We start from the raw sequence: 27810 nt of genomic DNA on the forward strand, positions 1-27810 counted from the left end.
AAAATTAGCAATTATGAGTAGGCCTATTAATTGAAGGCCAAGGATATAATAATTTATGGATGATTTCAGATAGCATAGGCATTTCCATGTATATTGGTATTGAGCTAGATTGGTTTAAAACACCATTAAGTCTAGAGGCCATTTGTTAAGATCATAGCTATTAAAGTACTGATGTACTTTATATAATAATTGAATTGGTTTTCAAAAAGGAAAATAAACCTAAGATGTTGCTCGATGGTCCCTCGACTCCTTTTGTTCCCAAGAGCAATTTTCATTCCACCTTTAGCTTTCTAATGAGTTAGAACCACATTTTAGCAGTGCCCTCCACAAGGCAGATGTTTGGTAGTAAGGTATGTGTGTGTCTGGCTTCTCTCCTAATCATAGCATTTCATCATAGAAATCCAAAGACCTCATCGTAAGGTAACTTTGTTCACAATAATGCGGAGTGAAGCCCTGCACAGCTGATGTCAGGAGTCTCCAGTGTCGCTTGAGAACACTGTTCAGCCTCTTGCTCGGGTGCACTTGTCTGCCAAGCTCCGAGGAGCAGGCGCTACAGTGGCTGCATCTTGTGACCACACACAGCTGAGATCTGGTCTCAGGGTTCCTGGAGAGCACTGTGAAGACTGACACCTTAAAGCGACCCTGTGAGCGAGGCCTCAGACTAAGGGCTACACTTGTCTCCTTCCAGAAAGGTCTCTCACTTTTTCTCTCCTTTGGAGTATTTCATTCAGGACCAATAAAACCCTCAGCTTTTGCCAGAATTAAGTACTTCATTTTGTATCATCTCCTGCCCCATTTCTGCTGGTAATGAAACAGAACAACCAATTGATTTTATATAATATTGTTTTTCTGTTTACTTATGAGTAATTTTTTTTCCTTCCTGCTTCAAAGCACCCAAAAGCCCTGGAACAACACGGAAAGATAATATAGGTAAAAACACTTAAAGCTGGACTATGAAATAGACACTTGAAATATAAGTGTATAGTTTGTTTCTTTGTTCTTTTTTTTTTTTTTACACTTAAATATATGATGTGATGTCTTTGTTCTAGGACGCAATCAGCCTTCAGCTCAAGCAGGACTTGCGGGCCCAGGACCTGCTGGATATGGTGCTGCCAGGCCGGTAGGTGGCACCTACCCTGGGTGCCTGGGGGAGGGCATAGGGGCTCTGTTCTGGGTCACAGTTTGCTACTAATGAGTTTTATTACCTTGGGGAAATCATGTGATCCCTCAAGATTTCAGTTCCTTTAACTCTAAAATGAGGGAATTGATCATCAAAAAAGAATGATTTTAATTACTTAAAAAGGGTATGATAGTCAGTATACTAAGACTGGTTCTGAGGGTTTTATTAAAAGTGGAAAGCAGATGGTTTGTAAGGGTCCTCAACATAAAAATCTATGGTTTTCTGTATGTTTTTCGTGTGTGTATGTGTGTACATACTAGGGATTAAACCCATGGGTATTCTGCCTTTGTTATCTCAAACCCCTTTCTCTTTTTTATTTTGAAACATGGTCTCACTAGGTTGTTGAGAGTCTCGCTGTATTGCTAAGGCTGGCCTGGAAACTGTGATCTTCCTATCTCTGCTTCCCAAGTACTGGTATTACAGGCATGCAGCACCTCACCCAGCTCGTGTGTCCTTTTATACACATTGTTTCTCATTATTTACAAAAAGGAAAGTTATCTCTGGACTATAACAGGCAATCAAAAAGAAAAACAAAAGCCAGGCATAGTGGCACACACTTGTAATCCCAGTATTTGGGAGCCTGCGATGGGAGGATCGCAGTTCACTGCCAGCCTCAGCTACTTAGTGAGGCCCTTTGCAACTCAGTGAGACCCTGTTTCAAAATAAAGAATACAAAATAGGGCTGAGGGTTAGCTGAGAGATAGAATACACCTGGGTTTCATCCCCAGTATCAGAAAATAAAAAAGAAGAAGAAATAGAAGCCAGTGATTAGTAACTTAGGCCAGTTCTGTAGAGAGGCCCATATTGAAAGAGTGGGGAATTCAGAGATAGAATTCTAGATATTAAAGTTCTGGGAACCCAAAGTACTTCAAACTATATTTGATAATTACTCTCCAAATTAAAATACCTGTAGAATATACCTAAAGACACCTACTACCCACTCTCTTTTTTTCAGAAAAAGGAAAATTACTACGCACTAACTGTACTGCCACACTTCCCACAAGAACTTTCTTCATCTTATTTAATACCTTAAGGACAGGGAAGAAAAATTAAGATTTTTGTGAGGTTATAAGTTTATTTTTAACTTTTGCTTAAAATAAGTATTGTGGGCTTAGAGTTCTAAATACTCATGAAAATAGTATTTTATTTGAAATACTGAGTTAATTGTTCAGGAACTTTATTATTGTATTAAAAAAAAAAAACCACCTCAGGATAAGCCAGGTGTGGCAGTACACACCTATAATCCCATTACTTGGGAGGCTGAGACAGGAGGATCACAGGTTGAGGCCAGCTCATTTAGCAAGGCTCTCAGCAATTTAGTGAGATCCTATTTTAGGTAAAAAATAAAATAGGGCTGGGGATGTAGTTCAAGGATACAGTGGATCCCTGGATTCAACCCTCAGTGCTACAAACATACACACACCAAATTGTAGGGCATAGTTTTTCTGAAGCCTCTTAGTTGCTTAGGTAGGTATCTCACAATCTCCTCATGGACTTTACCATCAACTCAGTGTCTTCCATGAAGATTTTAAAATTTATCATTGTGGCTACAAGTAGGGAACAAATAAAATGTCAAGATGGGGAATAATACCAGAGAGGAAAGTGAGATGTAAAAGCAAATATTTTCACAAAACTTTGTCTGTTGAAAATAAATGTCTCAAGTGTTACATTCTCATCTGTAGACAATTCCACCCCGAGCGGGCGTCATCAGCGCCCCCCAGAGCCACGCTCGGGCATCTGCTGGAAGACTGGGCCCTGAAAGCCAGAGCAAGTCAGCCGAGGCAGCAAAAGGTAGCCCGCATCCACTGTGGCCTCCTCCCTCTGTCATCTCTCCCCTCCCACAGCTTAGCAATAACCTTTCTCCTTATACTGCTGGACACATGGATACTTCCGGGGGGGGGGGGCAGCAACACAAATGTCCAAACGATTCACAGAAGAAAGACAAACCATGGTTTTTGAAGGTGCAGCTAACATCTGACAATCATTGGTGTTTTAGGCTCCGCTCTCCTTCCAGAACCACTGAAGCCGCAGGCTGCTTTTCCTCTGCAGACCTCGCTGCCCTCACCTGCTCAAAAGATGCAGGAACCTCTCGTCCCCACAGCAGCACCTGCGCCTCAGTCTGGCCCCCCGCAGAATTTGGAAACTCCACCTCAGCCCCCACCGCGGAGCAGGTCCTCCCATAGCTTGCCTTCAGAATCGCCACAACTCCAAGTAAGTGTCACTGTGAAACAAAATGGTATCTGCACTGCATATGCGGTACAGACCTTGAACTCACTTCTTTTAATTATTAGCTTTTATGAGAAGGTAATATGAGTTCCAATTTTCTTTTTATTTTTGCCATTTGATATTCATAGTATCTTGAGATACGACTTCAATAAATGAATATCATTGAATGTTGCAAACTATTTGAGGATTTTAGAGTTTTTTGTAATATGTTACGTAGATGAAATATTCTCAGAGACTGATCCTACACCAGGGCTCTTTACAGCATTGCAGGTGTTGTTCATGTTAAAAGTTTATGGCCTTTTAAAATTCATAGTTAGTTTAGATATTTAACAAATCAGGATGGACAAGAACAGTTAATTTTTTGATTGCTCACGGTAATGAATTAGTCTTGGCTTTTCCTTCTGGAGACAGGTCAGTCTCTAGCCATCAGTGCTGGTTCATTTCCAGTAAACAGAATGAACCTTAGCTCCTCTTGAAGCTAAGGTCGTTCTTTCTGCCTTGGAGCTGGCACTGGGGTTCATTGGTCTTTCAAGCGTCGTGGTGATCACGGGACCAGGTTAGATAGTTTGGGCTCGCAGAGCAGGCTCATTCACCAAAATAAAAACCATCAGAATAATCAGCACCCCTCTTGGTACCTCTCCAGGAACTGTGCAGGCCATTGCCTTGGTGGGTCAGAATCATTATCAGACTCTTGTTCTAGACACAGAACAAGACTTCTCATGAAGATATACAAAAATTTTATGCAGGGATGCTCATATAATTTAAACTTTTTTTATTTGGATGCTATTTTACTTAGTAATGTTATATACATTTTTCAGTATTTATTTATTTAGTTAGTTAGTTAGTTTGATGGTGCTGGGAGTGGAACCCAGAGGCTTTCTACCTCTGGGCTATACTCCCAGACCTAGTTTATATTTTATTTGGAAACAGGGTCTCACTAAGTTGCTGAGAGCCTCACTAAGTAGCTGAGGCTGGCTTCAAACATGTGCGATCCTCCTGTCTCAGCCTCCCAAGCGCGGGGATGACAAGCGTGCACCACCACACCCGGCTCAAGTAATGTTATATACATTTAAGTAAAATTGTTAGGATGAAATTTAATAGATACTTTTTTTGGTCTAGCTGTATATAAATTCTTAACTTCAAAATGCCATCAAGAGCTGGGCATGGTAATGCACACTTGTAATCGCAGCATTAGGGAGGCTGAGACCGGAGGATCGCAATTCGCGGGCATCCTCAGCTACCCAGTGAGGCCCTCCGCAACTTAGTGAGACCCTGTTTCAAAATAAATAATAAAAAATAGGGCAGGGGGTATAGCTCAGATGTCGAATGCCCCTGAGTTCCATACACACACACACACACACACACACACACACACACACACAAAATGCCATCAGGGCCAAAGATATGTGTCAAGTTTTAAAAGTCTGCCAGGCATGGTGGCGCACGCTTGTAATCCCAGCATTCGGGAGGCTGAGACCGGAGGATCACGGTTTGCGGACAGCCTCAGCTACTTAGTGAGGCCCTTTGCAACTCAGTGAGACCCTGTTTCAAAATAAAAAATTGGGCAGGGGTTGTAGCTCCGAGGTCAAATGCCTCTGGGTTCTAGCCCCAGACCCGAAAAAAAATAAAAAAGTTTTAAAAGTCTGCTTTTAAACTTTGAGAAGACCCCAAATACAGAAATATTACAAATTTAACTATTTTTATAATAGTTTGCATTTATTTTTACAGATACATAGGTGTATCCAGCTAGTTGGTAGAAGTTAACAACTTCATATGTTTCTATATGGTAAAAAAAAATCAGATAATAAAATAAATAAGACCTTTGTAAGATAACATGAGTGTCGCCAGGCGTGGTGGCGCACGCTTGTAATCCCCGAGCTTGGGAGGCGGAGACAGAAGGATCTCGCAGGTTTGAAGCCAGCCTCGCTGGCTTAAGAGACCCTGTTTCCAAATTTTAAAAAATGTGTATATATATATGTCTGGGAGTATCGCCAGGAGGTACTACCAAAAAAAAAAAAATAAAATAACATGAGTGTCAGCAGTTGACACTCATTAGACTATAGTCACATTTGCAAAAGCTGAAAAAGGATATATAATAGAGAAATATGCAATGTTTTCTTAAACTGCCTAATATAAAGAGCTACATATGTATTTAGTTCTATATATTGAGGGTGCTGAAGATATTTAGTAACAGTAAAAACTCTTCAAAGAATAGATGTCCACTATTCTTTGCCCTCAGCCATTCACTTTTAGTGACTCAATTTTTTTTCCATTTCCTTGTAATATATTCTGTTGTGTTTTTTAAAATGTAATTGGAAGCCGGGCTTGGTGGCACATGCTTGTAATCCCAGCATTTGGGAGCTTGAGACAGGATGATTGCAGTTCGTGGACAGCCTCAGCTACTTAGTGAGGTCCTTTGCAACTCAGTGACACCCTATTTCAAAAATAAAAAGATTAACCGGGGCGTGGTGGTGCACGCTTGTTATCCTCGAGCTTCGGAGGTGGAGATAGGAGGATCGCGCAGGTTCGAAGCCAGCCGCACTGGCTTTAAGAGACCCTGTTTCCAAATTTAAAAAAAAAGTATAAAATATGTCTGGGAGTGTAGCCCGAAGGTAAAAGGGCTTCCAGGAACCCCAGTGCCATCAAATAAAAACAAAAAAGAAAGAAAGATTAAAAAATAGGGCTGGGGGTGTAACTCGGAGGTACAATGCCTCTAAGTTCCACCCCCAGTACTAAAAAAAAAAGTAATTGGAGAGCAGTCAGGCCAGCAGTCAGAGCAGCTGGCCTCCACTTCAGGGTACAGGTGTACCTGAATTCCTAGCATTCTGTAATAGGGAGGTAAATGCAGGACTGTACTCTGAGAAAAAGCAAACTGTCCAGGAAGATCGCAATTCTCAGTGAAAAGCATCCTGACACACAGCACTGCAGTAGGAATATGCTGGTAACTGTCCAATCATTTTTTGCTGTTGGGATTTGTTTTGTGGGGTTTTTGTTTTGTATTGTTTTTTCTTTTTCTTTTGTTTTTGTTTTTGTTTTTGTTTTTTTTTTGGTAGTACTGGGGATGGAACCCTTCTACCTCCGGGCTACACTCCCAGACCTATTTTATATTTTTATTTGGAAACAGGGTCTCTTAGCCAGCACGGCTGGCTTCGAACCTGCGCGATCCTCCTGTCTCCGCCTCCCAAGTGCGGGGATTACAAGCGTGCGCCACCACGCCCGGCCTGGGATTTCTGTTTTTGATTGAAGCGAGTATGGTGATTTGGTGGCTGACAACACGTTTTATGTGTGGCCTAGTGAACTGTGTTCGCAAATCTTGTTAGAATCAGTTTATCAAAAATGACAAAGATAGTGAGACCCTGTTTCACAAATAAAGAATAAAAAATAGGGCTGGGGGTATAGCTCAGAGGTAGAATGCCCCTGGGTTCCATCCTTAATACCGCAGGGGGGTGGTGACAAAGATGAGCCAGGTATAGTGACACACACTTGTAATCCCAGTACTTGGGAGGCTGAGACAGAAGGATCCCAGGTTCGAGGACAGCCTCAGCAACTTGTGAGGCCCTCTGAAACTTAGTGAGACCTTGTTTCAAAATAAAGAATAAAAGTAGGACTGGGGGTGGAGCTCGGAGGTAGGATGCCCCTGGGCTCCTTATTCAATACCACAAATAAAATTTTAAAAAAGACAAATCACCATTTTTGTTGTAAATCTTAAATTTTTATTTTTGCTTGAGTCATTGCTATCTAATTTTTCTGAACAGTTTGACATAGATACACGTTTCCTTTTTCGAGCATGGGGATTCTTGCTTATGTGCAGACTGTCTTTGTGAAGGATCACAAAGTGGTCTCCTCCGGGTAATGTACATTGCAGGGGGCCAAGGTGAAGGGAAAGTGAAAAAATTCACTTTGCTTTTTAATTCTGAACCATAGGAATAATGCTATTCAGAAAAGAATATCTATTTTTTAAAATTATCTGCAGTAGCCAGGCGTGGTGGCACACATTTGTAATCCCAGCATTTGGGAGGCTGAGACCGGAGGTTTGTGGTTCGCAGACAGTCTCAGCTACTTGGTGAGGCCCTCTGCAACTCAGTGAGACCCGGTTTCAAAATAAAGAATAAAAAATAGGGCAGGGGTGTAGCTTGGAGGTCAAATGCCCCTGGGTTTCATCCCCTGACCTGCAAAAAAAAAAAAAAAATATTGGAAGTAATTACAACCTGAAAAATATACAAGATATTTAAATATGACAAGAGTGAGATTGTTAAATACAATAAATTAGATATTTTGTAATGACATGAAAGAGTTTTAAGAGATGAAAGCATTTTAAAAATTATACGTAGCCGGGCGTGGTAGCACATGCTTGTAATTTCCGCGCTTGGGAGGCGGAGACAGGAGGATCGCACAGGTTCGAAGCCAGCGTCACTGGCTTAAGAGACCCTGTTTCCAAATAAAAATATAAAATAGGTCTGGGAGTGTAGCCCGGAGGTAGAAGGGTTTTCAGGAACCCCAGTACCTCCTAAAAAAAAAAAAAAAAAAAAAAAAAAAAAAATTACACTTAGTAATTTTTGCAGTTGTTAATTCTGCCCCGAATCTACAGTATATTTACAACATAAAAACATACGCAATCCAGCTTCTTTTTCATTGTTTTAAGGTTCATTTACTCTATAATCCTATTTAGAAAAAATTCTTTTAATTTGAATCATTCTATAATTTGTCATATATCCTTTATAAAACATAAAACTGTTTATCTGCCTGACTTTCAGCATCTTAGTCATCTTGTTATGATCTTTAAAAAACACACAGAAATAGAGAGATCCCGCAGGAAAGACATTAACAGAACTCACTGCCATCCTGCTGACATGACAGTTGACTGAGGGGGACCAGGCGGGCACCTCTGCTGTAGCTGCGCTCAGCAGAAGGTGTGCAGGAGGCAGCAGTGCAGCCCGGTTCACCTAGCTAAAGGATCCTACTCTTCTCTCCAGGGCCAGAGCTAATACGCAGGCCTCCAGCGTCAAGACACAGGAACTTACACCTGAGAGTCCCGTGTTTAGCAGACAGATTCTAAAATACATAATACATTTGAGGTTGATGTCTCGAAGTTGTCTAGATTGGTTTTGCTATTAAGAAATAAGCCTAAAGTTTTGGGGAAGATTTGCCTCAAGTTTCTTGAGAATACTGGATTAAAATTCTGCTATAAATTATAGGAATGCTATGATTTAATATTTAAGCAGCAAAAGTAATATTGTTTCTTGCCTCTTATACCTTACAGTTTATAAATTATGAGGTGAATTAATGTTAAGATCATCTATCAGGAAATTCGAGTGACAGAATAAGCCTTGATCCCAACCATTTTGTTAAAAATGAATCCTCCTTTTCAATGGGGTAGTACTTTTGCAAAGTGGTGCCATTTTGTATATCTTTACTCTGTGTGTGTGTGTGTGTGTGTGTGTGTGTGTGTGTGTGTGTGTCTACTCTGGGGATGGAATCCAGGGGCATTCAACCTCCAAGCTATATCCCCATATCCCCTGCCCTATTTTTTTTTTCTTCTTTATTTTGAAACAGGGTCTCACCAAGTTGTGAAGGGCCTCACTAAGTAGCTGAGGCTGTCCGTGAACTGTGCTTCTCCAGCCTCAGCCTCCCGAGTGCTGGGATTACAAGTGTGCACCACCACGCCCGGCTTGTATATCTTTTCTAATGATGACACCTAATTAGGTTATCCTAATGTTGTGTCAGCTAAAGCATCGTATATACTAAGTGGCTTAAACAACAGGCACTTAGCTGGGCGTGGCGGTATATACTTATAATCCCAGTACTTAGGAGGCTGAAACAGGAGGATCACGGGCTAGAGGCTCACCTCAGCAACTAAGTAAAAGAGACCCTATTTCAAAATAAAAAATAAAAAGGCTGGGGTTGTAACTCAGTAGTAGAAGAGCCCTTGGGGTGGGGGTGGGGGGATGGCAAAGATGGGATGAGTCCTGGGTTCAGTCCCATCCTCAGTACAAAACAAAGAAAAACCAGCAGGAACTTATGCTCATGGTCTGTAAGCTGAAGGTCCAAGATCAGGGTGCCAGCATGGGGTGGAGGGGTTTCTGGTGAAGGTTCTCTTCCTGTCTTGCTCACAGCCGCCTTCCCGCTCTGCACACGTGGCCTTTCCTTGGAGTATGTGCCTGGAGAAGAGGAGTGCTAGGAAGAAGCACATGGGCATCCTCTTTGGTGTCTCTTCTCATAAGGCACTGATCCATCAGGGGAGCCCCAACCTCACGACCTCTTCCAGCCCTCAGCACTTCTCAAAGGCCCTGGGGCTGAGGGCTTCCACATACAAATTTTATGGTGGTGTGGTCCATAACAGACTGCTTAAAATATTTTAGAGTTCCAAAAACCTATTTTGAGTAACAAAACTTTAAACTGGTTAATAATCAACCTCAGACAAAATTAAAGCCAGATTGCAATTCAACAAAATTACAAAAGAAATCGGAATTGTCTTTTGAACCTAGTATAAAACTTACAAATATTGCTACTCTTAAATTCTGTATGTAACATGGAACTAAAAGTATTTTGATGCCTGAATTGTTAGGATTGCTGGTTGGTCTCAAATTATCCTCCTAACTCTTTCCTTTGATGTCTGTGTTCCTTTTCTCAAAGCAGGAGCAACCATCAGGGTAACAGGTATCTGCCTATTTATCAATCTTACATGTGCTCGTCATCTGTCTTAGCACATTAGATGTATGAATCTTTTGCTTCATACATCTAAAGTTTTGCCCATTTTTAAAACCACCCATCTACATTAATAAATTCTACTATCATACCATAAAAATCTGCCTTTTCTTTTTCATAGCATTTTGGATTTTTAGGAACTATTTTAGTTGTTCTTGCTAATGCTTTGCTATATTTGCTTCATTTTTTATGAAAATTAACAAAACTAAACAACAGTATAACTTCAAGAAGGTAAGGATTAGTCATAGAAAGCCTGTTTGGCAAAACCAAACTGGTTCTTGGTTTTAACAATGGCATAATTACATAATCACAAAAGTCAGTTTTTTCCCCCCCTTAGCTTTCTTTTGGGAAGTATTTTTTCAAATAGTTTTAGTAGCAAGATTTTTTTTTTCCAGTAAAGAAGAATTGGTGATTAAGAAAGAGAAATGTTAATATTACAACAAGATTATTTAGAGTTCCTTCCAACACCTTTCTCTATAGAAATACTACCAATTTTAATGTTGTCATTACACATCCTGCGTAGATTATAAGTTAATTCTAATGTAATGGGTGATGGTGTGGCTCTCATTGTAATTTCAAGGTTGATTGGAAAAAGTGATCCTGCTTCTGTCAAATTGCCTTTAACTTATTTTGAAATAAAAATTTTAATATATGAAAATAGGGATTTTTAAATGTATAGCATTTATTTGGTAGGCATCTATAGTTCTAAGCTGTACAAAGCATAAAATTCTTCTTTTCTGTAACATTTATATCATGGACTGTTTTATCTGCCATGGGAGAGTTTTGCCCCAGATCTAATCAGACATTTCCATTATGTTATGTTAATCATAATCCAGAGATTATTGATAAGTGAGTTAGTTATAATTTTATAATGACTATAATAAACTTGCTTGTCAAATTCATTTTCATGAAAAGGTGTGCTTACCTTTAATACACTTAGGATTCAGTTTAGAGTCTCATGATCCTTTATCTTGGTATAAATTTCTTAACATATTAGGTTTAAAGAAAAATAAATTTGTTCATTCAGTTACAAACTCTGTTGTGGGACCACTAGATAAAGAAGATACTTGAAAGCTACTCACTTAGGAAACTATACCATTTCTTTTGCAAGTGCCTTCTCTATTATTAAGCACTAAGTTCATGGCTCAAAACGGGCAGTTGCATTTTTATAGGGAACACTACTCCTTTTTCCCAGCATATTTTATGAAAACATAGTTATTTTGCTTCAACTCTCTAAATTAATTTTGAGTAGCCCTTTTATTTTGTTATACTGGAAGCCTTGAGCTGAAATTTTCCCTTTCCAACCTGGAAGTTTTCTTGTTTCTTATCTTTGAGATTGACATAAGTATCCAATTCATCTGCCCTCATTTTATAAATTACAGAGATTTTTCTTAAAAACTAGTAATGTAATGCCTGATGAATAAAGTTGTTTCTGAGGCCGGAATTCTAGTTCCTTCCCTGTCAGGACACCTGGCTTTGCTCAATCCCATGGCCAGGCTCCATCCCAGCCTAGCTCCTTTGTGAACCAGGCCCAGAGGAGTTCTGAGCACTCCTCCTACTGGTGTGGCCAACACCAGTCAGGGTGCAGCTTCATTTTAAGAATTAATATACCAGATAGAAAATGGGACTTCACCACCCCTGGTTTTAAAGAATCGCTGCATTTGGTAATTAATAGCATATTTATTTTGGTACTTTTTGACATGAGGAAGGAAAGTTAGTATCACATTATCCATAGAGTATTCTACAAAAAAAGAATTTACATTAAAAGGCAAAGAAGAAGCCGGGCGTGGTGGTGCACGCTTGTAACCCCAGTACTTGGGAGGCTGAGACAGGAGGTCACAGGATCGTGCCAGCCTCAGCTACTTAGTGAGACCCTGTTTCAAAATAAAAATAAAACATAGGGCTAGGGATATAGCTTGGAGGTAGAATGCCCCTTGGTTCCATCCCTAGTCCTGCAAAACAAAAACAGGGCAAAGAAGACTTTGAACATTCACTTTTCCAAGTTGAAAAGGATGCTGTCTACAGCTTACGAATACAATTCACTAATACAACTAACGTCCATAAAGTTGAATTTCTATAATAACATTAATTTTAAGTGCAAATACACTTAAAATAACGATGAAAGCACATCATCCATATAGATTGGTGTTGGAAGTTTATTAGTTTCCTAAGATATGCTAAAATTTAAAAGTAGGCATGAATAAATTTGATAATTCGGTGCACTTCTCTTACCATTTCAAAATGCATGAATGAAGTAAGTTCTATGTCATATCTTTGGGATTTACAAAATAGGGATTAATGAAAGGATTTATTTAGAAAGGAGTTTATAAGGAAAAAATTTTAGCGGTTTTATCCTACTTAAACCACCAGAGTAACAAAACAAAGCCACTTTTTAATTTCTAAATTTGTATATTGCTTCCCCCTCCCCCCAAAAAAGGATAATTACAACAGGAAGAATAATTGGATTTTAATAAATATAAACTGATTATTCAATGTTCTTTCTTTTCAGGTAAAAACAAATGGAGTTTCCAGTGTCAGACAGGAATCATTAAAGAGTGATCCTTTTGAAGATCTATCACTTAACCTGCTTGCTCTATCAAAGGCTCAACTCCCTGTTCAGACATCACCCATTCTAACCCCAAACCCAAAGATGTTGCTTGAGTTGCCTTCTGCAACGCACAGCAGTGTTAACACTTTGGGTTCTGTAAGTTGCATGCCGACAATGCCTCCAGTTCCAGCCCGGAGCAATTCCCAGGAAAATATGCGAAGTTCTCCAAACCCATTTATTACTCGCTTGACCAGCACAAATCCTTTCACAGACAGGACTGCTGCTCCCGGAAACCCATTTAGACCCCAGTCTCAAGAAACACAGGTAACTTCCTGGATTTCCAAAGAAGAGCCCGTTACTGACAGTCCCTTCCCTCCTCTGATGCCTCCCGGTCATAACACAAGCAAGCCTTCCACCTCACTCGATGGTTTTAAGGACAGTTTTGATCCCTGGGGCCAGTCTACAGTACAAACGAGCCACCCAAAAGGGTGGGTAACCTTTGAGGAAGAAGAGCACTTTGGTATGAAAGGGAAGGCAGCGTCAGCGTGTTCAGGCTCGCTGGGGAGTCAGCCAGGTTCTTTTGATGATGACTGGAATCAAAGTACGAACGTTTCTTTCTGTGTGCTGCCGTCCAGAAGACCGCCTCCGCCCCCGGTCCCTCTGCTCCCGCCACCTGGCGCCGGCCCTGCAGCGGATCCTTTCACAGCCTCGGCATCCAACGCGTCTCCCGCTCCGGACTTCACAGAGAGATGATGTTATACTAGAGGAAAGGGGTTATTTGTGTTTTGTTTCTTTGTTTTTTGTTTTGGCAGGGTAGAACCAAAAGAAATTGGGCATTAGCTATTTCTTATGTGCAAAAGAAATATGTGCAATAAGTAACTGTTAAGCGCACTGATATTTTCATCAGATACCCCTATTTGATGTGTACAGAGTTGGAATATGTGTATATTGGAAGTAAGGAAAATCTCCTTCTCATTATTAATGGAAGTGTTGGTGTGTTTCTCTTTGGATGAACTGGAGACAGTGGTAGCCATAAACAGTGCTTAGAACTACTTTTGAAAGAAGCCCTTAGAAACGCCTCTTCGGTTTCGTCTGAAGAATCTCAAAAGCACACACAACCTTGAGCTGACGTTACTGCTAGCCCTTCAACTCTGTGGACAGTTGGTATCCATGGATATTTACCAAAGAGCTGCCAGAGTTAAGAGTGAGACAGTTTTGGAAGGCATTGCTTTAACAAAATTTAATATATATATATATACATACATACATTTAAATCATTACAAAACTCTCAATTTGAATTCTAAAATATAACTCAGATCAAATTTTACCTAAAAGTCATTTTTTCAGTATCTCATTACCAAAAAAGATGGCTGTGAGTACACTTTGAATGTTTCATTAATTTCCTGAACTAGAACAATCTCACTACTAGTCCACACCCCAAACCTTCAGACACAACCCTCACTACTTTCCTCTCCTGCACCTCCCTGTGCTGCTTTTGGGGAGGAAGTTCCTGGGGCTCCCAGCAGCATGTTCTATGGTCACTCACGAGGATAGATGATCTAACCCTCTCCAGACAGTACTGTGTCCTTAAACATAGGAAAAGCACGCGCCGCCCCGCCCAGTGAGAACCATCAGAGGTGAACATCCTCTCCTCTCTGCACATTGAGGTCTATGTCACCCATTTCCCTCCCACACTTTTCTGCTTGCTGCTTCTGCTCTGGAACTTTGCTTTTAGGTGGGAAAGCAGCGGTCCTCGGAGCACTTTGAACTGGGTACAGGTCCAACCTATGTTCTCTCCCCCCTAAGAGGCCACATACCGTATCTATGATGCTGCTTTAAGTTTTTAGAGGCTATACCTCAAATAAGCTGTGGATTTTGTCTTCTGCACTGCCATTATGCAAAGGACCCTGCTTTTATTGATTTTATGAAGTACCAGAATTTTTACAAAATGTAGTATTTTGATATCATTAAGTAAACCATTCAGAAAAGCCCATGAGTAATAGTTGCCAGTTTAAGTTAAAATCATCTTTACCCATTAAGGTTTATATTAATATTCCTTTTATATAGAGTTGTGTATGTTCACCTAAATTCCTATGCCCACATTTAATCTCTAATGATGTACTTTGGGAAAATATAAGAAAATAGATTTCATGGCCAATAATATGCAAAGTGTAAAAGCACAGCAAATTGAATCATACAACAGCAAGCAAATCTATTAGGAAGAAATCACTTTTCTAAATGCTCAAATGTTACCAAAATACTATATTTATAGACGTAATCCTCTCTGTTAACAGCCAGGATTCGCTGTTAGAAATAACTCCTGTGAGTTTTATATTGTGCGTTTTGGAGTTCTAATCATTTCAGCAGTAGTATCTTTTAAACAGCAGTATTACAATAAGCATTGTGCTTCAAAATGTGAATTAACTTGTTGAAACTGTGGCTTTAACATCTATGTGATTAGTGTATATGGTATTTGCTCTTCATTAGCAAAATAATTCATCGTTAGGTAAACTCCACTAGTGCCAATTGCAGTTCTGTGAGCAATGTCTCCTCTTGGATATAAACTACTGTCTAAAATATACATATCAGCAGCAGCTCAGCCTTGGTCAGGAAAATCATATTTGGCAAGTTGCTGAACATGCACAAAGTTCTGAAAGTTAAAGGTATGCTGCAAATAACTAGCCATTATTCTGTGTATTATTAAATATTTACCAGTTCTGTTCAAAGCAGAGCAGAAATTAGACACTAAGGATCTCTTTGTGAATTCTTTGTCCTCTATAGTAGATTGCTGTTTATATGTATGTAAGAATTTTATTGCTTATGTGGCATACAATATTTATAACTATATACTTTATAGAAATACAGTATTAAAGTCAGTGGTATACAGACATTCTGTACATATCCTGTGAAATGTGCTGTCATATGAAATAAATATACCCGTCTTTATCATGATGACTACTTTGCTCAGGAGGGAAGAATTTTTCTCAGCCATTTCTTGTGTACATGTCAATGATGTTGGGGGGAAAACAGGTTAACTCCAATTACCAAATCAGGAAATTTATCTATTTCATTTCTCCATACAGTGGTTACTTGAGATTACTAATGATCATTGAGAAGCTGCATTCATTCTCTAAATGAGGGCCTCGTCAATAATCTTGACTTGAAAGTAACAGACGAAGCAGAATGGTGATTCCGACTCACAGCAGCAGGAACAGCTGGAGAGCCGAGGGAGTGAGGACACGAGGCAGAGACTTGCCCGGACCCCCACATTTAGAGGCCATGGCGAGCTGCTCCTGTGAGTGCGGCCTAGTTTTCAGTCCTGTATGATTGCTGTTCAAAATAACATTGAGTCTTCTCCTTTTTTTTTTTTTTTTTTTTCAGTATGGGGAATGGAACCCCATACTGAAAAAACCCCAGCCCTTCTTTTTTATTCTTTATTTTGAAACAGGGTCTCACAGAGTTGCAAAGGGCCTCACTAAGTAGTAGCTAAGGTTGTCCACGAACTTCAATCCTCCTGTCTCAGCCTCCCAAGTACTGGGATTATAAGTGTGCGCCACCGCACCCAGCTGCTCCTGATGTTTAACATCTTTTCAAGTGCTTGCCTCTAATTCTCTCTCTCTCTCTGTCTCTCTCTCTCTCTCTCTCTCTCTCTCTGTCTCTGTCTCTCTCTCTCTCTCTCTCTCTCTCTCTCTCTCTCTCTCTCTCTCTCTCCTAGGGATTAAACCCAGGGGAAATCTACCTCAGAGCTACACAAGCCCTATTTTGTTTTTTATTTTTGAAACGTCTTTAAGTTGCTGAGGCTGCCCTCAAACTTGCAGCCTCCCCAGTACTGGATTACAGACATGTGCCACCTTGTATCTTCAGTGAAATGTCTGTGCTCTTTGGCCTATTTTCTACATGGATTTTTTTTTTTTTTTTACTGTCAAGTTTTGAAGCTTCTGTACATTCTAGATTATACTTGTCCTTTGACATATAGTTGGCAACTGTCTTCAGTTTGTAACTTATTCCTCACCCTTTCCACAGCCAGATCCTCAACTCTGCAAACTTCAGCAAGAGTGGTTGACATGAAAACCAAACTCACAAGAAACTGATATATAGATAGATATAGACATAGATATATATGTAATATATCTATATATCTATATATAGCAAGCATGAAAAAATGGAAATTCATGCATTATAAATGAGAAGGTGCATTGGTCCAAGTCTAGACAATTTAAGAATGTCAGGTCAAGTTTATATTTTGACTTCCTGAGAAATTAGTACACGAAGAACACAAATGCACTGTAATGCTGAAAACTAGCAACATCGACCAGAATGCAGTGGGTTACTGGTACAGTTGACTAATACACAGCAGTTAAAGTCAGTGAATGAAAACATCAGAGTAACCTGGAGCCAAAAACCAGGTTACAAAATAATACATAAGACATCATTTATTAAAACAAAACATGCAAAACTACGTTCTTTAGGAACACGTATTAATGATTAAAAAAAAAAAAACATGCACTGAAAATTACCCAAACTCCAAATTTAGAATAGCAGTTTACCTCTGGAGAAGGAAGAGAGCAAGATTAGAGAAGGGTGTAAAGGAGTTTTACTGTGCTAGGAGCTTTTTATAAAATAGTAAGAGTAAAATTTGCCCTTTCCTCCCTCATTGCCTGACATGCAGCAGCCATCATGAATGACCATAAAATATCCAGACCAGGAAGTTCATCACTGATAATTGCTTCAAATAGCTACAAATGGTGGTAAGATGTCCTTCAGCCAGGCCATGGTGGCACACAACTGTAACTCCAGGCCTTAGGAGGCTGTCAGGAGAATCACAGGTTCAAGGCCAGCCTCGGCAACTTAGAGAAACCCTGTTTAAAAATAAAAGGGGCCGGGGGTGTAGCTTGGAGGTAAAATATTCGCCTCTGAGTTCAATCCCCAGGGAGGAAGGAGGGAGGAGGAAGGAGAGGGGAGAGAATTTAAAATGCACTTCGCCCTAGAAAGGCAACAGTACCTAAAATACTCAGAGAAAACTAACAAGCCACACCAAAGGCCATCTTTGTCTTGGAATTCAGAACCACGTGGCTAACAGGATTTCACCCTGTTCAAGTCTGAGCTTCCTGAGTCCTGATGTTCACCGAGACCCGGCTTGCCCTTCGCGGTAAGAATCTGCTGTTCACTACCTAGGTGGCTATTTGGGGGAGGGTCACTCTAGCAGCGACCTCTTGGGCGACCCTAGACATAAAATCCTAACTAGACAACACAAATAACTGCTGGAACGCGCCCTAGTAAGTCCCTGAGTCCTGAAAATCACACCAGCGTTAAGAGCAACCCGGAACAGAAAACCGGCGCACCTGCTCCAAACTTCTCGGGACCGGAAGCAGCGAGGGGGCGTTTCCGGAAGTAGAACTGCCGACGGCGGAAACGAGCCGCAGGCTGAGTTTATTCCGGAACTCGGCCTCTCTGGTGCTCACCACCCCACCCTTTCTCCACCTAGCAACCCGAGCCTCAGCCTGCCCATCTCCCTGAGAGGAATCTCGAGCCCCGGCTGAGTCGACCCGGCGGTCCGCGCGGCCCTCCCGCCTGTTGGGTCTGTTGTTTACGTTGCCTTGACAACAGCCACTTCCGGCAGCGGGGTTCCTGGAGGCGCTCGTTGGGCGTGCTTGGCGGCTCCGGCTGCCGCAGCTTAGGGCGAGGGTGCCGGGTCCGGAGCATCCCAGCTTTCCCGCCCTGGGGTGCTGATCTAGGGCTGGCCCTTCGGACTCTGTGTTGACTGTTACTCCCGGCTACAGCCACTGCGGGGCCGAGCGCCCTCCCCGACCCAGCCTCGGGCCGGCTGTGACCCGGTCGCGGCCGCTGGCCCCGGGCTGACCGCAGTACCCGCCGAGCTCGCTCCTCCCCGCCGCCTCGGCGGGCCCCCCGGATCGCCATGGTGCTGCTGCACGTGAAGCGGGGCGACGAGAGCCAGTTCCTGCTGCAGGCGCCGGGGAGCGCGGAGCTGGAGGAGCTCACGGCGCAGGTGACCCGGGTCTACAACGGGCGGCTCAAGGTGCAGCGAGTGAGCTCAGGTGCGCCCGGGCAGGCGAGGCTGGGGTTTGGGGAGGTTGGAAGAGATTCTCCTCGGCTGGGAGAACCCGGGGCGGTGGGAGCGGGTGAAGCCAAGCGCGCCCAAGGGTCCGTAGCGTGGATCTGGGGTGCCGTGACTAAGTGGGGATTGGAGGCTCGGTGAAAGCCAGCCTGAAGAGTGGATGCAGTGGAATAAGAGGAGCCTGCGGGGTGAGATGCTAGCTGATGGCCTTATAAAAGGCGGCTGCCCCGATTGGAACTTCTGAGGTCAGGCAGTTCCTGATGGTCAGCGGCCTGGCTTTGGGGTGGCCCTTCCAAGGTGAGAAGACAGCGGGAAAGCCCTGGTGTCCTGTTTTTTATTCTTTATTTTGAAACAGGGTTTCACTAAGTTGCAAGGGCCTCACTAAGTAGCTGAAGCTGGCCACAAGCCCAGATCCTCCTGACTCAGCCTCCCAAGTACTGGGATTACAAACATGCACCACCAGGCTCAGCTTAGATGTCTTTTTTAAATTAATTAATTTGCTTATTTATTTTGCGGTGCTGGGGATGGAACTCAGGGTCATAGGAACTCAGCATCTATCTCTTCGTGCATATGTGTAGGGTTAGGGAGTACAGGGGATTGGACTTGGGTACTTTCCCACTGAGCAACATACTTAGCCCTTTTTTTTTGGAGGGGGATTAGGAAAATAATATTACTAGGGGGATTACTGGGGAGAGTACTAAAGATTGAACCAAGGAGTCTTCTACAACTCCAAGCCACATCTCCAACATTTTTTTTTTTTTAATTTGTGAAACAGGATCTCACTATTGTGGAGAGCCTTCCTAAATTGCTGAGATTGGCTGCCAACCTTCGATTCTCCTATCTCAGCCTCCCAAATACTGGGACTACAAGCATGTGCCACCACGCCCAGCTCCCCAGCCTTTTTAAAAAAATATTTTAGCCAGGCGTGGTGGCGCACGCTTGTAATCCCCGCGCTTGGGAGGCAGAGACAGGAGGATCGGGCAGGTTCGAAGCCAGCCGCGCGCGCTGGCTCAGGAGACCCTGTTTCCAAATAAAAATGTAAAAATAGGTCTGGGAGTGTAGCCCGGAGGTAGAAGGGCTTCCAGGAACCCCAGTACCACCAAAAAAAAAAAAAAAGAAAGAAAAGAAAAGAAATATTCCAAAACTTTTGCCGGGCGTGGTGGCGCACGCTTGTAATCCCCGCGCTTGGGAGGCAGAGACAGGAGGATCGTGCAGGTTCGAAGCCAGCCGTGCACGCTGGCTTAGGAGACCCTGTTTCCAAATAAAAATGTAAGAATAGGTCTGGGAGTGTAGCCTGGAGGTAGAAGGGCTTCCAGGAACCCCAGTACCACCAAAATATATATATATTTTTTTTTACTTTGAAACAGGTCTCCGTAAATTACCTTGCACTGGCCTTGAATTTACTAATCCTTCTATCTCAGCCTCCCAGATACTGGGATTACAGGCATGTGCCACCAAGCCTAGAAACATCATTTTCTATAACATTAAAAGTTGAAAATGTAGTGTTAACTGTAAGAGTCTGTTGGTGAACTTAGAACCCACTGCTCTGTTCTCCAGTTGCCAGCGTTGACTGTGACCAGTGTTCTGCTTCTTTTTTTTTTTTTTTTTTTTTTTTTTTTTTTGTACTAGGGTTCCTGGGAGCCCTTCTACCTCTGGGTTACGCTCCCAGACCTATTTTTTATATTTTTATTTGGAAACAGGGTCTCTTAAGCCAGCGCCTGGCTTAAGAACCTGCGCGATCCTCCCGTCTCCGCCTCTCAAGCGTGGGGATTACAAGGGTGCACCACCACGCCCGGCAGTGTTCTTCTGCCTTTAAAAGACAAGATCAAGTAAGACCAGTTTCTCACCCAGTTGCTTAGAGTCTAGAAGGAGAGAAAGACAGTAAACATCCAGTTCATTTACACTCTTTATTTCATAGTATTGTGTCATTACAGGTCACGTTGTATCTTCACAGTGTTAGCACAACATCTTATTCCAAGTCCCTTCTTTATAGAGAGGAAAGGGGGAGGGAAGAGAGAGAGAGAAAGGAAGTTTTGCAAGATCAATATGTAGAATGGTTTGGGGTGAATATGCATGGTTAGGAAAATAGAGAGCCATGCATGGAGCAATAACGTGATATCATCAAACCAAGGCCTTTCGTCTTTCTTACTCAAGGGCTCTGAGCTGCCTTAAATCCTCCCACTGATGATTATCTGCGAAGCCATGTGAGCAGCCTCAGGGGAATCCGAGTACTGGTTTTGGACCTGCTGAGTTCAAGGCAGCGCAACCTGGCACAGAGTCTGCAGCCAGGCGGCCTGGACGGGGTGGGCGGTGGCCAGGAGGGGCTCCTGAGCGCTCTGCTTCCGCTGACTGGGGACGGATTGGCCTTGTCAAGGGTCTGGGCAGGCCTGGCACACAGCACATGGTGTATAAGCGTCAAACTGTGAGCCAGATGGGCTAGACCCGTCCAAGGTCGCCAGTGATGGTTAGGAGACGTGTTGTCTTAACTTTCTCTTCTTTTTAAGAAATGGAAGAACTAGCGGAACACGGCATATTTCTCCCTCCTAATATGCAAGGGCTGACCGAGGAGCAGATCGAAGAGCTGAAGCTGAAGGATGAATGGGGTGAAAAATGTGTGCCCAGTGGGGGTGCAGTGTTTAAGAAGGACGACATCGGGCGCAGGAATGGGCAAGGTAATCGAGCGTGCCAGTATACCAGTACTTATGGCAGCAGTTTTTTTAAGTTACAAAAATAAACCTCTTCATTTCTATACAAACTTAGGGAGGCTGCCCTGGGTATAACCCCCTTGTGATAAAACTCGAATCCAGAATGAATGAATGGCGTGGGGGAGGCTTCCACCTTTTTGCTCTGAGTTGCAGGTCACTGATAGTGAATGGACCCCGTGGAATTACCATTTCTATAGATCAGAAATGGCTGAATACTGGTAGTTTCAGTTTCGTGTGGGTCAGCCTGAGAGCTTTGGGCGCTGCTCTTAAAAAATGTCCTGAAGGTTGAGTGCTGTAACTGTTTGCAGATATGTGGGGTTTATTTAGAGACTGAAAAGAAGGTTCTCCATGTCCGCACTAAACCACAGACTTGGTTCCCTTTGGTGCAAAGCATGTTAGTACATGTCAGAATGCTGCAGAAACCGTCCCTGCAGATGATTTGAAGGAGGAAAGGGGGTCTTTTTTCTTATCTTTTATTTGTTTATTTATTTATTTTTGCAGTACTGGGGCCGGACCCCGGGGGCATTCTACCTTGAGCTACACCCCCAGCCCTATATTTTATTCTTTATTTTGAAACAGGGTCTCACTGAGTAGCAAAGGGGCTCACTAAGTAGCTGAGGTTGTCCTCGAACCACAATCCTCCTGTCTCAGCCTCCCGAATGTTCCCAAGTGCTCCTCCACGCCTGGCAACAAGTTTGTATTTCTATAATTTTTTTTTTTTTTTTCAGTACTGAGGATGGAAACCAGGGGCATTCTACCTCTGAGCCACACCTCCGGCCCTATTTTTTATTCTTTATTTTGAAACAGGGTTTCACTGAATTGCAAAGGTCTATAAAATTTTTAATGTCTAATTGGTACTGTTATTTATTAGGAATATATGATTCGAGGTGGGTACAGTGACACGTGCCTATAATCCCAGTACTTGGGAGACTGAGACAGGAAGAGCACGGGTTCAAGACAACCTCAGCAGCGTAGTGAGACTTTTAGAAACCTAGTGAGACCCGGTTACAAAGCAAAATTTCAAAAGGGCTGGGGATGTAGCATGAAGATAGAAAGTCCCTGGGTCCCGTCCCCAGCAACACACACACATGAAGGAGATTTGAACTCACCCGTCTCCCTTAGATTTAGAGTCTATTTCCAATTGTTTTGCTTCTAACCCTTCAAATTATGATTTTTATCTCTTTTCTAGGAGTCAAATTATGAACCATGTGGCAAATTCCTTTTTTTAATTGGGGTGTACGGGGTATTGAATCCAGGGACATTCTACCTTAGAGCTATACCCCCAGCCCTTTTTATTTTATTTTATATCTTGAAATGGGGCCTCGCTAAGTTCCTGAAGGTCTCCCCAAGTTGCTGGGGCTGGCCGATTTTTTGATTTGGATGCGGTGCTGGGGATTAAACCCAGGGCCTCCCGCATGGTGGATTATTCTCTGGCCTCAGCCCAAGGTGCCTGCTTTTGTAGGTAACGTTTTATTGGAATGCAGCCACCCCATTCATTTAAGCGGCATCTGTGGCTGTTGTTGCTCCTGTGGCAAAGTTGAGCAGCTGTACCGAAGCCCGCGAGGCCTAAAGTATTTACTCCTGGCCCTTACAGGAAGCTTGCGACCCCTCTACCCAGTGAAATGCCCCTTGTTCATTGGAAGCCTCGGCCACTCTGTGAAGCACGCTGCAGACCTGCGGTCAGGGCGGCCCTGACCAACCTCCAGCCAGGTTTCCTGCGGCCCCACTTACAGCCCACTCCCGCACCCCTCATTTCACAGGCCCCCCGACACCGGCAGCACGGCCGGGAACGTTGGGAGGAATTTTAAAGAGGCGCATTTGCTGATCACTTCTCTCCCTCATCTTTTTTATTTTTATAGCTCCAAATGAAAAAATGACGCAAGTTTTAAAGAAGACGATTGAAGAAGCCAGAGCAATAATCTCTAAGGTCAGCTTTTTATAATGATGCTCTAAAGCTTGTCTTTTGAAGTATAGACTCTAATCGTCTGGAATTACCTGGCATCCCTCTTTCTCTCTTCCTCTAGCAAGCAGTTTTAGATGGCTTGCATAAAAGTAGGTTCATATTTATAATACAGAGGTGAATCACTAAGCATTAGCGTAGTGATTTTGTTTCTCTTACCTTTTATTTTTTGGCGTGTGTCTCACTGGAGATTTGAAATCAGGGGCATTCTGCCTCTTAGCTACACTCCCGGCCCAGTTTTATTTCTTATTTAGAAACAGGGTCTCAGGAGTCCTGCACCTCAGTTCAGTTCACACCAGCCCCGCAGGTTAAGGGCCACGCCCTTCAGTTCCACAGCATCGGGGGGGCCCCCCAGCTAGAGGGCGAGGTCACCAGCAGGACTCCTCTCAACTTGGGCATCAGATGCAGGAGGGGTCCCAGGGCTACACATTTGGCTCTTCTTGTGCCCCCCCCCCTCGTGTTCTGTCAGAGCGACTGTGGATGCACTGAATGTGCTGTGCTCACAACTGCGGTTCTGTTACTGCGTGTGGGAGAGGTGCCTGTGTGTGGTGGGGGAGAGGGTGGAGGCTCCCTGCCCTCTGCCTGGGCGCTCCACACGACTACCCAGCACATCAGTGCAGCCGCCAGACGCTCCCCTGAGGCTGGATGTCCACTACTCTTGAAAGGGATGTGTGTGGGCATGATGAAATCACTGGCCACGTGATGGGATCCAGTGTACAGCATCCCACCTCCCTGGAGGTTGGGGTGAGGGTGGGACTGAAGGTTTCCATCCTCTAACGGGTACCTGGTTTCTCTGGCAAGGCCGGCCCCTTCCTTGACACTATCTCAATCCATTTCTTGTTGCTATAACAAGGTACCTGCATCTGGGGACTTTGTAAAGAAAAGAGGTTTATTGCACTTAAGGTTTGGTGGCTGAAAGTCCATATACGTGGTCCCTGTTTGACCTCCCAGGCTGCATCATAGCGCAGAGAAGAGTGTGCACAGGGGCCACGCACTTTATAACAACTTGGGAAAAAGGAGCCAGGGTTCTGTGAGAACCACACCAGCCCCTTCCGTGGATGGCGCCCCTTAACCCAATCACCTCCACTTGGCCCCGCCTCTTAAAGGGCCCACCACCTCTTGACATCATTATGCTGTGGGTCACATTTCCAGTATTCACGATCCTCTTAGCACAACTCAGATATGATGAAAAGGGGATTTTATGAAAAAGGAAAGGGACTCCTATCACCCAATGATCCCAAGGGATTTTGAAGCTCTACCAGGAGGGGGGCAAAGGCCAGACAGATTCTTGACTACATCACCCCTTTCCCTGCATTTTTTCAGATCCTTCTCAGTCCATTCTACACCCACTGCAAGATTAACCTCGTAAAGGCCCCTCAGCCTGCCCTGCCCACCTCTCCCACCCACTGGAGTTTTAAAGCCGCAGGCTGCCCTCTCCTCTCCTCTCTGCATCGCCCTGCCTGCCTCCCGCCCCGTGCTGCCATGGGGCCTTCACGGCGCCGAGCTCTCCTCTGCGCTCCTTGTAGTCGGCTTTGCCATCCAGGCCTCGGTGCCCCGGGCCCAGGCCCTGAAGCAGGTGGCGGCCACTTTGGGAGCAAGCACGGTGGTGTGGTTCCTTTTGTGGTGCCAACAGTGTCTGGCAAGAGCCTCCTAGGAGGCCGTGAGCAGAGCTGACCGGCCTGGCCACGTTGTGGGTAACAACGCCTCGTTCACTTTCAGAAACAAGTGGAGGCCGGTGTCTGTGTCACCATGGAGATGGTGAAAGACGCCCTGGACCAGCTGCGGGGCGCTGTGATGATTGTGTACCCCATGGGCTTGCCGCCCTATGACCCCATTCGGATGGAATTTGAAGAGAAAGAAGACCTGTCGGGCACTCAGGTACGCGGCTTGGCGCTCGTGGTGAGCTCGCGTCCCCAAAGCCTTCCTCGGAGGTTGTGGTTTTGCTTGGTACATCAGGGCAGAGTTCTGAATCCAGGAGAGGACACAGAGCAGGTGGTGCCCATGCAGCTGAGTTTCAGCCCGCACCTGGGGAAACAGTAGGGAGAGTCCTGAAGCTGCCCGGCAGGCGGCGGAATACATCCCCACTTTCTTTTCTGCTGGGAAGCCAGACGCCCACTTAGTACCTGTTTCTACCCAAATATGGCGGCCCCTTTGCCTGATGTTGCGTCCCAGCCTCACATCAGGCCTCGTGTTCCTCTCTTCCCCTCAGAATCCGCTTTCCTCTGACTTCCTCAGTCCTCCTTTCTTCTCGGCTGCATGCCTTGCTGAGCTGCCTTGAGCAGGAGGAATATGCGAAAACAAACAGCCCCATGACGCCCCCTGCGTCAGATCCACCCAGGGCCAGCCCTTGTCATGGTTGAGGCTGCCCGTGAGGCAGGACACGCCCCATGACCAGGGGCAAGAAGTGAAGGAGTCAGGGTCTGAGTGAAACCTAACAAAGGCGATGCTGGCACAGGGAGGACTTTGAGTGGAGCAGGGACTGGAGCAACCGGGATGCCGACGCCTGTGCGGCCCGGGCTGGCCCCTCCTGACACCCTGACAGCCAACTCCTACGATTGGCCCCAGGCAGGACTCAGCGTCATTAAGGAATCCGAGGCACAGCTGTGGTGGGCAGCCAAGGAGTTAAGAAGGACAAAGAAGCTTTCAGACTACGTGGGGAAAAATGAGAAAACCAAAATTATCGTCAAGATTCAGCAAGTAAGTATTTGTGTTCTGACATATCAGTATTTCTTATTTGCCTTCAAACTGATAAAAATGTACAGTAAACCTGAAAGATGTCAGCTATTTGTGTGTATACTTTAATCCTGTTGGCTTGGACTTAAAGTCAAAATGATGTCCTCTCTGCACACCAACAAGAAAATGTAGCCTGCCTACTAATTTCTGGAGTTTGTTTTAATATGGGGGAAGAGGAGTGTGCTCTGTTGATTTTAACAAGGCTGCGAGTCAGGAACGGTGTTTCTTGAAATGACCAATGCAGCCCAGGGCCCTGGGTTCAAGTTGCAGAAGCCACTGATGCTCTGTAAGACAGGACACTGGTCAGAGGCTGCCCAAGCAGAGCGGAGGGAGTCGGGAGACACGCCCTCCACCATTCTCTCTCCTGAGCCTGCGGCTCCGCACGCCCTCCCACCCCCCTGGGCCTGCAGTGGCTCCTGGGGGGAGGGGGCTTGATGGAGATGGTCTCCAGAGCTGGGCTACTGCAAGGTCCAGGACGCCCCTCCCTGTTCACCCTGGATCAGCAGGCACGGGTGACTCCTCCGTCCTTGGCAGTTGGCAGAGGCAGTTGCCAAACATTTGCCGTAACTCCCCGGATTGTCTCTCCAAGATGCCTCGGTCCACAGTGGGCTCTTGCTCTGTCTTTCCAGAGGGGACAGGGAGCGCCTGCCCGAGAACCTATCATCAGCAGCGAGGAGCAGAAGCAGCTGATGCTGTATTATCACAGACGACAGGAGGAGCTCAAGGTAGGCGCTTCGGCCAGGCGGGTGGGAAGGGGGGGCCTGCGTGTCAGGGGAGGGGCCCTGCCGGAGCTTCCCCCTAACGGGCATGGGGCTGGAGAGCATGGGGCTGGAGGCGTCCTGCTCTGGGAGGGCAGGGAGAGGGGGATTGGCCACGATTCTTCAGTCTCTGTACAGAACACTTTCCTGAGATGCCTTTCTGAACAAAATTTATTTCCAGAAACTGGAAGAAAATGATGATGACTCCTGCTTGAATTCTCCATGGGCAGATAACACGGCCTTGAAAAGACATTTCCATGGGGTAAAAGACATAAAGTGGAGACCGAGATGAAGCTTACCAGCATTAAAGCCTCAGAAGAACTAGCTCACCGTTCCTTGAGGCAAAATAATTATAGAAAAAGGACAGCGCCCCCTTGTAGAGAAGATGAAATGACTACTTTCCTAGTTTTTGATTGAAATTTTAAAATAGTCTTTCAGAAATTTAGAACTTAATAAATATATCCTCAGAGGAAAATGTGTAAGTTATTTTTGTTTCAGCGTTTTCTTTGATAAAATTACTAGTGATGCAATTATAACCATTTTTCTCTTCTGATTCCTTTGTTTTACATTCTAACAACTGCTGTGTTGAAGGAAATCTGAGAGTACCTTTACCATCAGTGGCCACTAGAGGCCGCCAGAGACACACTTGTCCCACGTTGCTCTGGCCTCCCTTTCAGAACTGCTGGGAGCTGAATACCTGATCTTGTGGGGAGGTGGGTACACCCCTGAAGGATCTGCCCACAGCCAGGCATCTCCCCGCCTCCCCGGGGGCTTGTCCACCAGGAGTAAAGGCCACCTGTGAGAGCTAGTAGCCAGAGTAGTCTAATCTGGAACCTGCAGTTCTTCAGTAGTTTCTCTGCCCTTCAAGTCTCCTTTTTCAGAACAGCTCTTAAGAATGAGTGGGATGCTGTTTCGTGAA

At 44.3% G+C, this 27810-nt stretch overlaps 2 protein-coding genes across 8 annotated transcripts in view; both read left to right on the forward strand.

Moving 5' to 3' along the window:
* SYNJ1 (synaptojanin 1) overlaps positions 1–13412 on the forward strand; it is a gene marked incomplete at both ends in the record, with an annotated part of 87119 nt that extends 73707 nt beyond the window's left edge. For 3 of the 5 annotated variants that reach the window (XM_080696920.1, XM_080696918.1, XM_080696919.1), the window contains 4 exons: positions 1050–1120; positions 2863–2971; positions 3177–3391; positions 12621–13412. In XM_080696920.1, the coding sequence (XP_080553046.1) occupies positions 1050–1120; positions 2863–2971; positions 3177–3391; positions 12621–13412 (1187 nt within the window). Of the gene's footprint in view, positions 1–891; positions 931–1049; positions 1121–2862; positions 2972–3176; positions 3392–10039; positions 10061–12620 lie in introns of those variants that run through there. The other 2 variants (XM_080696917.1, XM_080696921.1) reach the window with 2 other exon arrangements.
* A 5164-nt stretch (positions 13413–18576) lies between these two features.
* On the forward strand, positions 18577–27183 carry LOC308263836 (cilia- and flagella-associated protein 298; the record flags this gene model as incomplete). Of its 3 annotated transcripts, XM_080696927.1 has the most annotated exons (7): positions 18577–18715; positions 21240–21407; positions 23300–23367; positions 25120–25278; positions 25966–26097; positions 26763–26858; positions 27073–27183. In XM_080696927.1, 7 exons carry the CDS (start codon positions 18577–18579, stop codon positions 27181–27183), a joined length of 873 nt encoding a protein of 290 aa, XP_080553053.1. The 3 variants fall into 3 exon arrangements, with proteins under 3 accessions (XP_080553053.1, XP_080553054.1, XP_080553055.1); XM_080696928.1 differs by lacking the exon at positions 26763–26858; XM_080696929.1 differs by lacking the exons at positions 18577–18715; positions 23300–23367 and having other exon boundaries at positions 21330–21407.
* Between the last annotated feature and the right edge of the window lie 627 nt (positions 27184–27810).

Source organism: Muscardinus avellanarius (assembly GCF_963383645.1).
Source record: "Muscardinus avellanarius genome assembly, chromosome: 5".
Taxonomy (NCBI): domain Eukaryota; kingdom Metazoa; phylum Chordata; class Mammalia; order Rodentia; family Gliridae; genus Muscardinus; species Muscardinus avellanarius.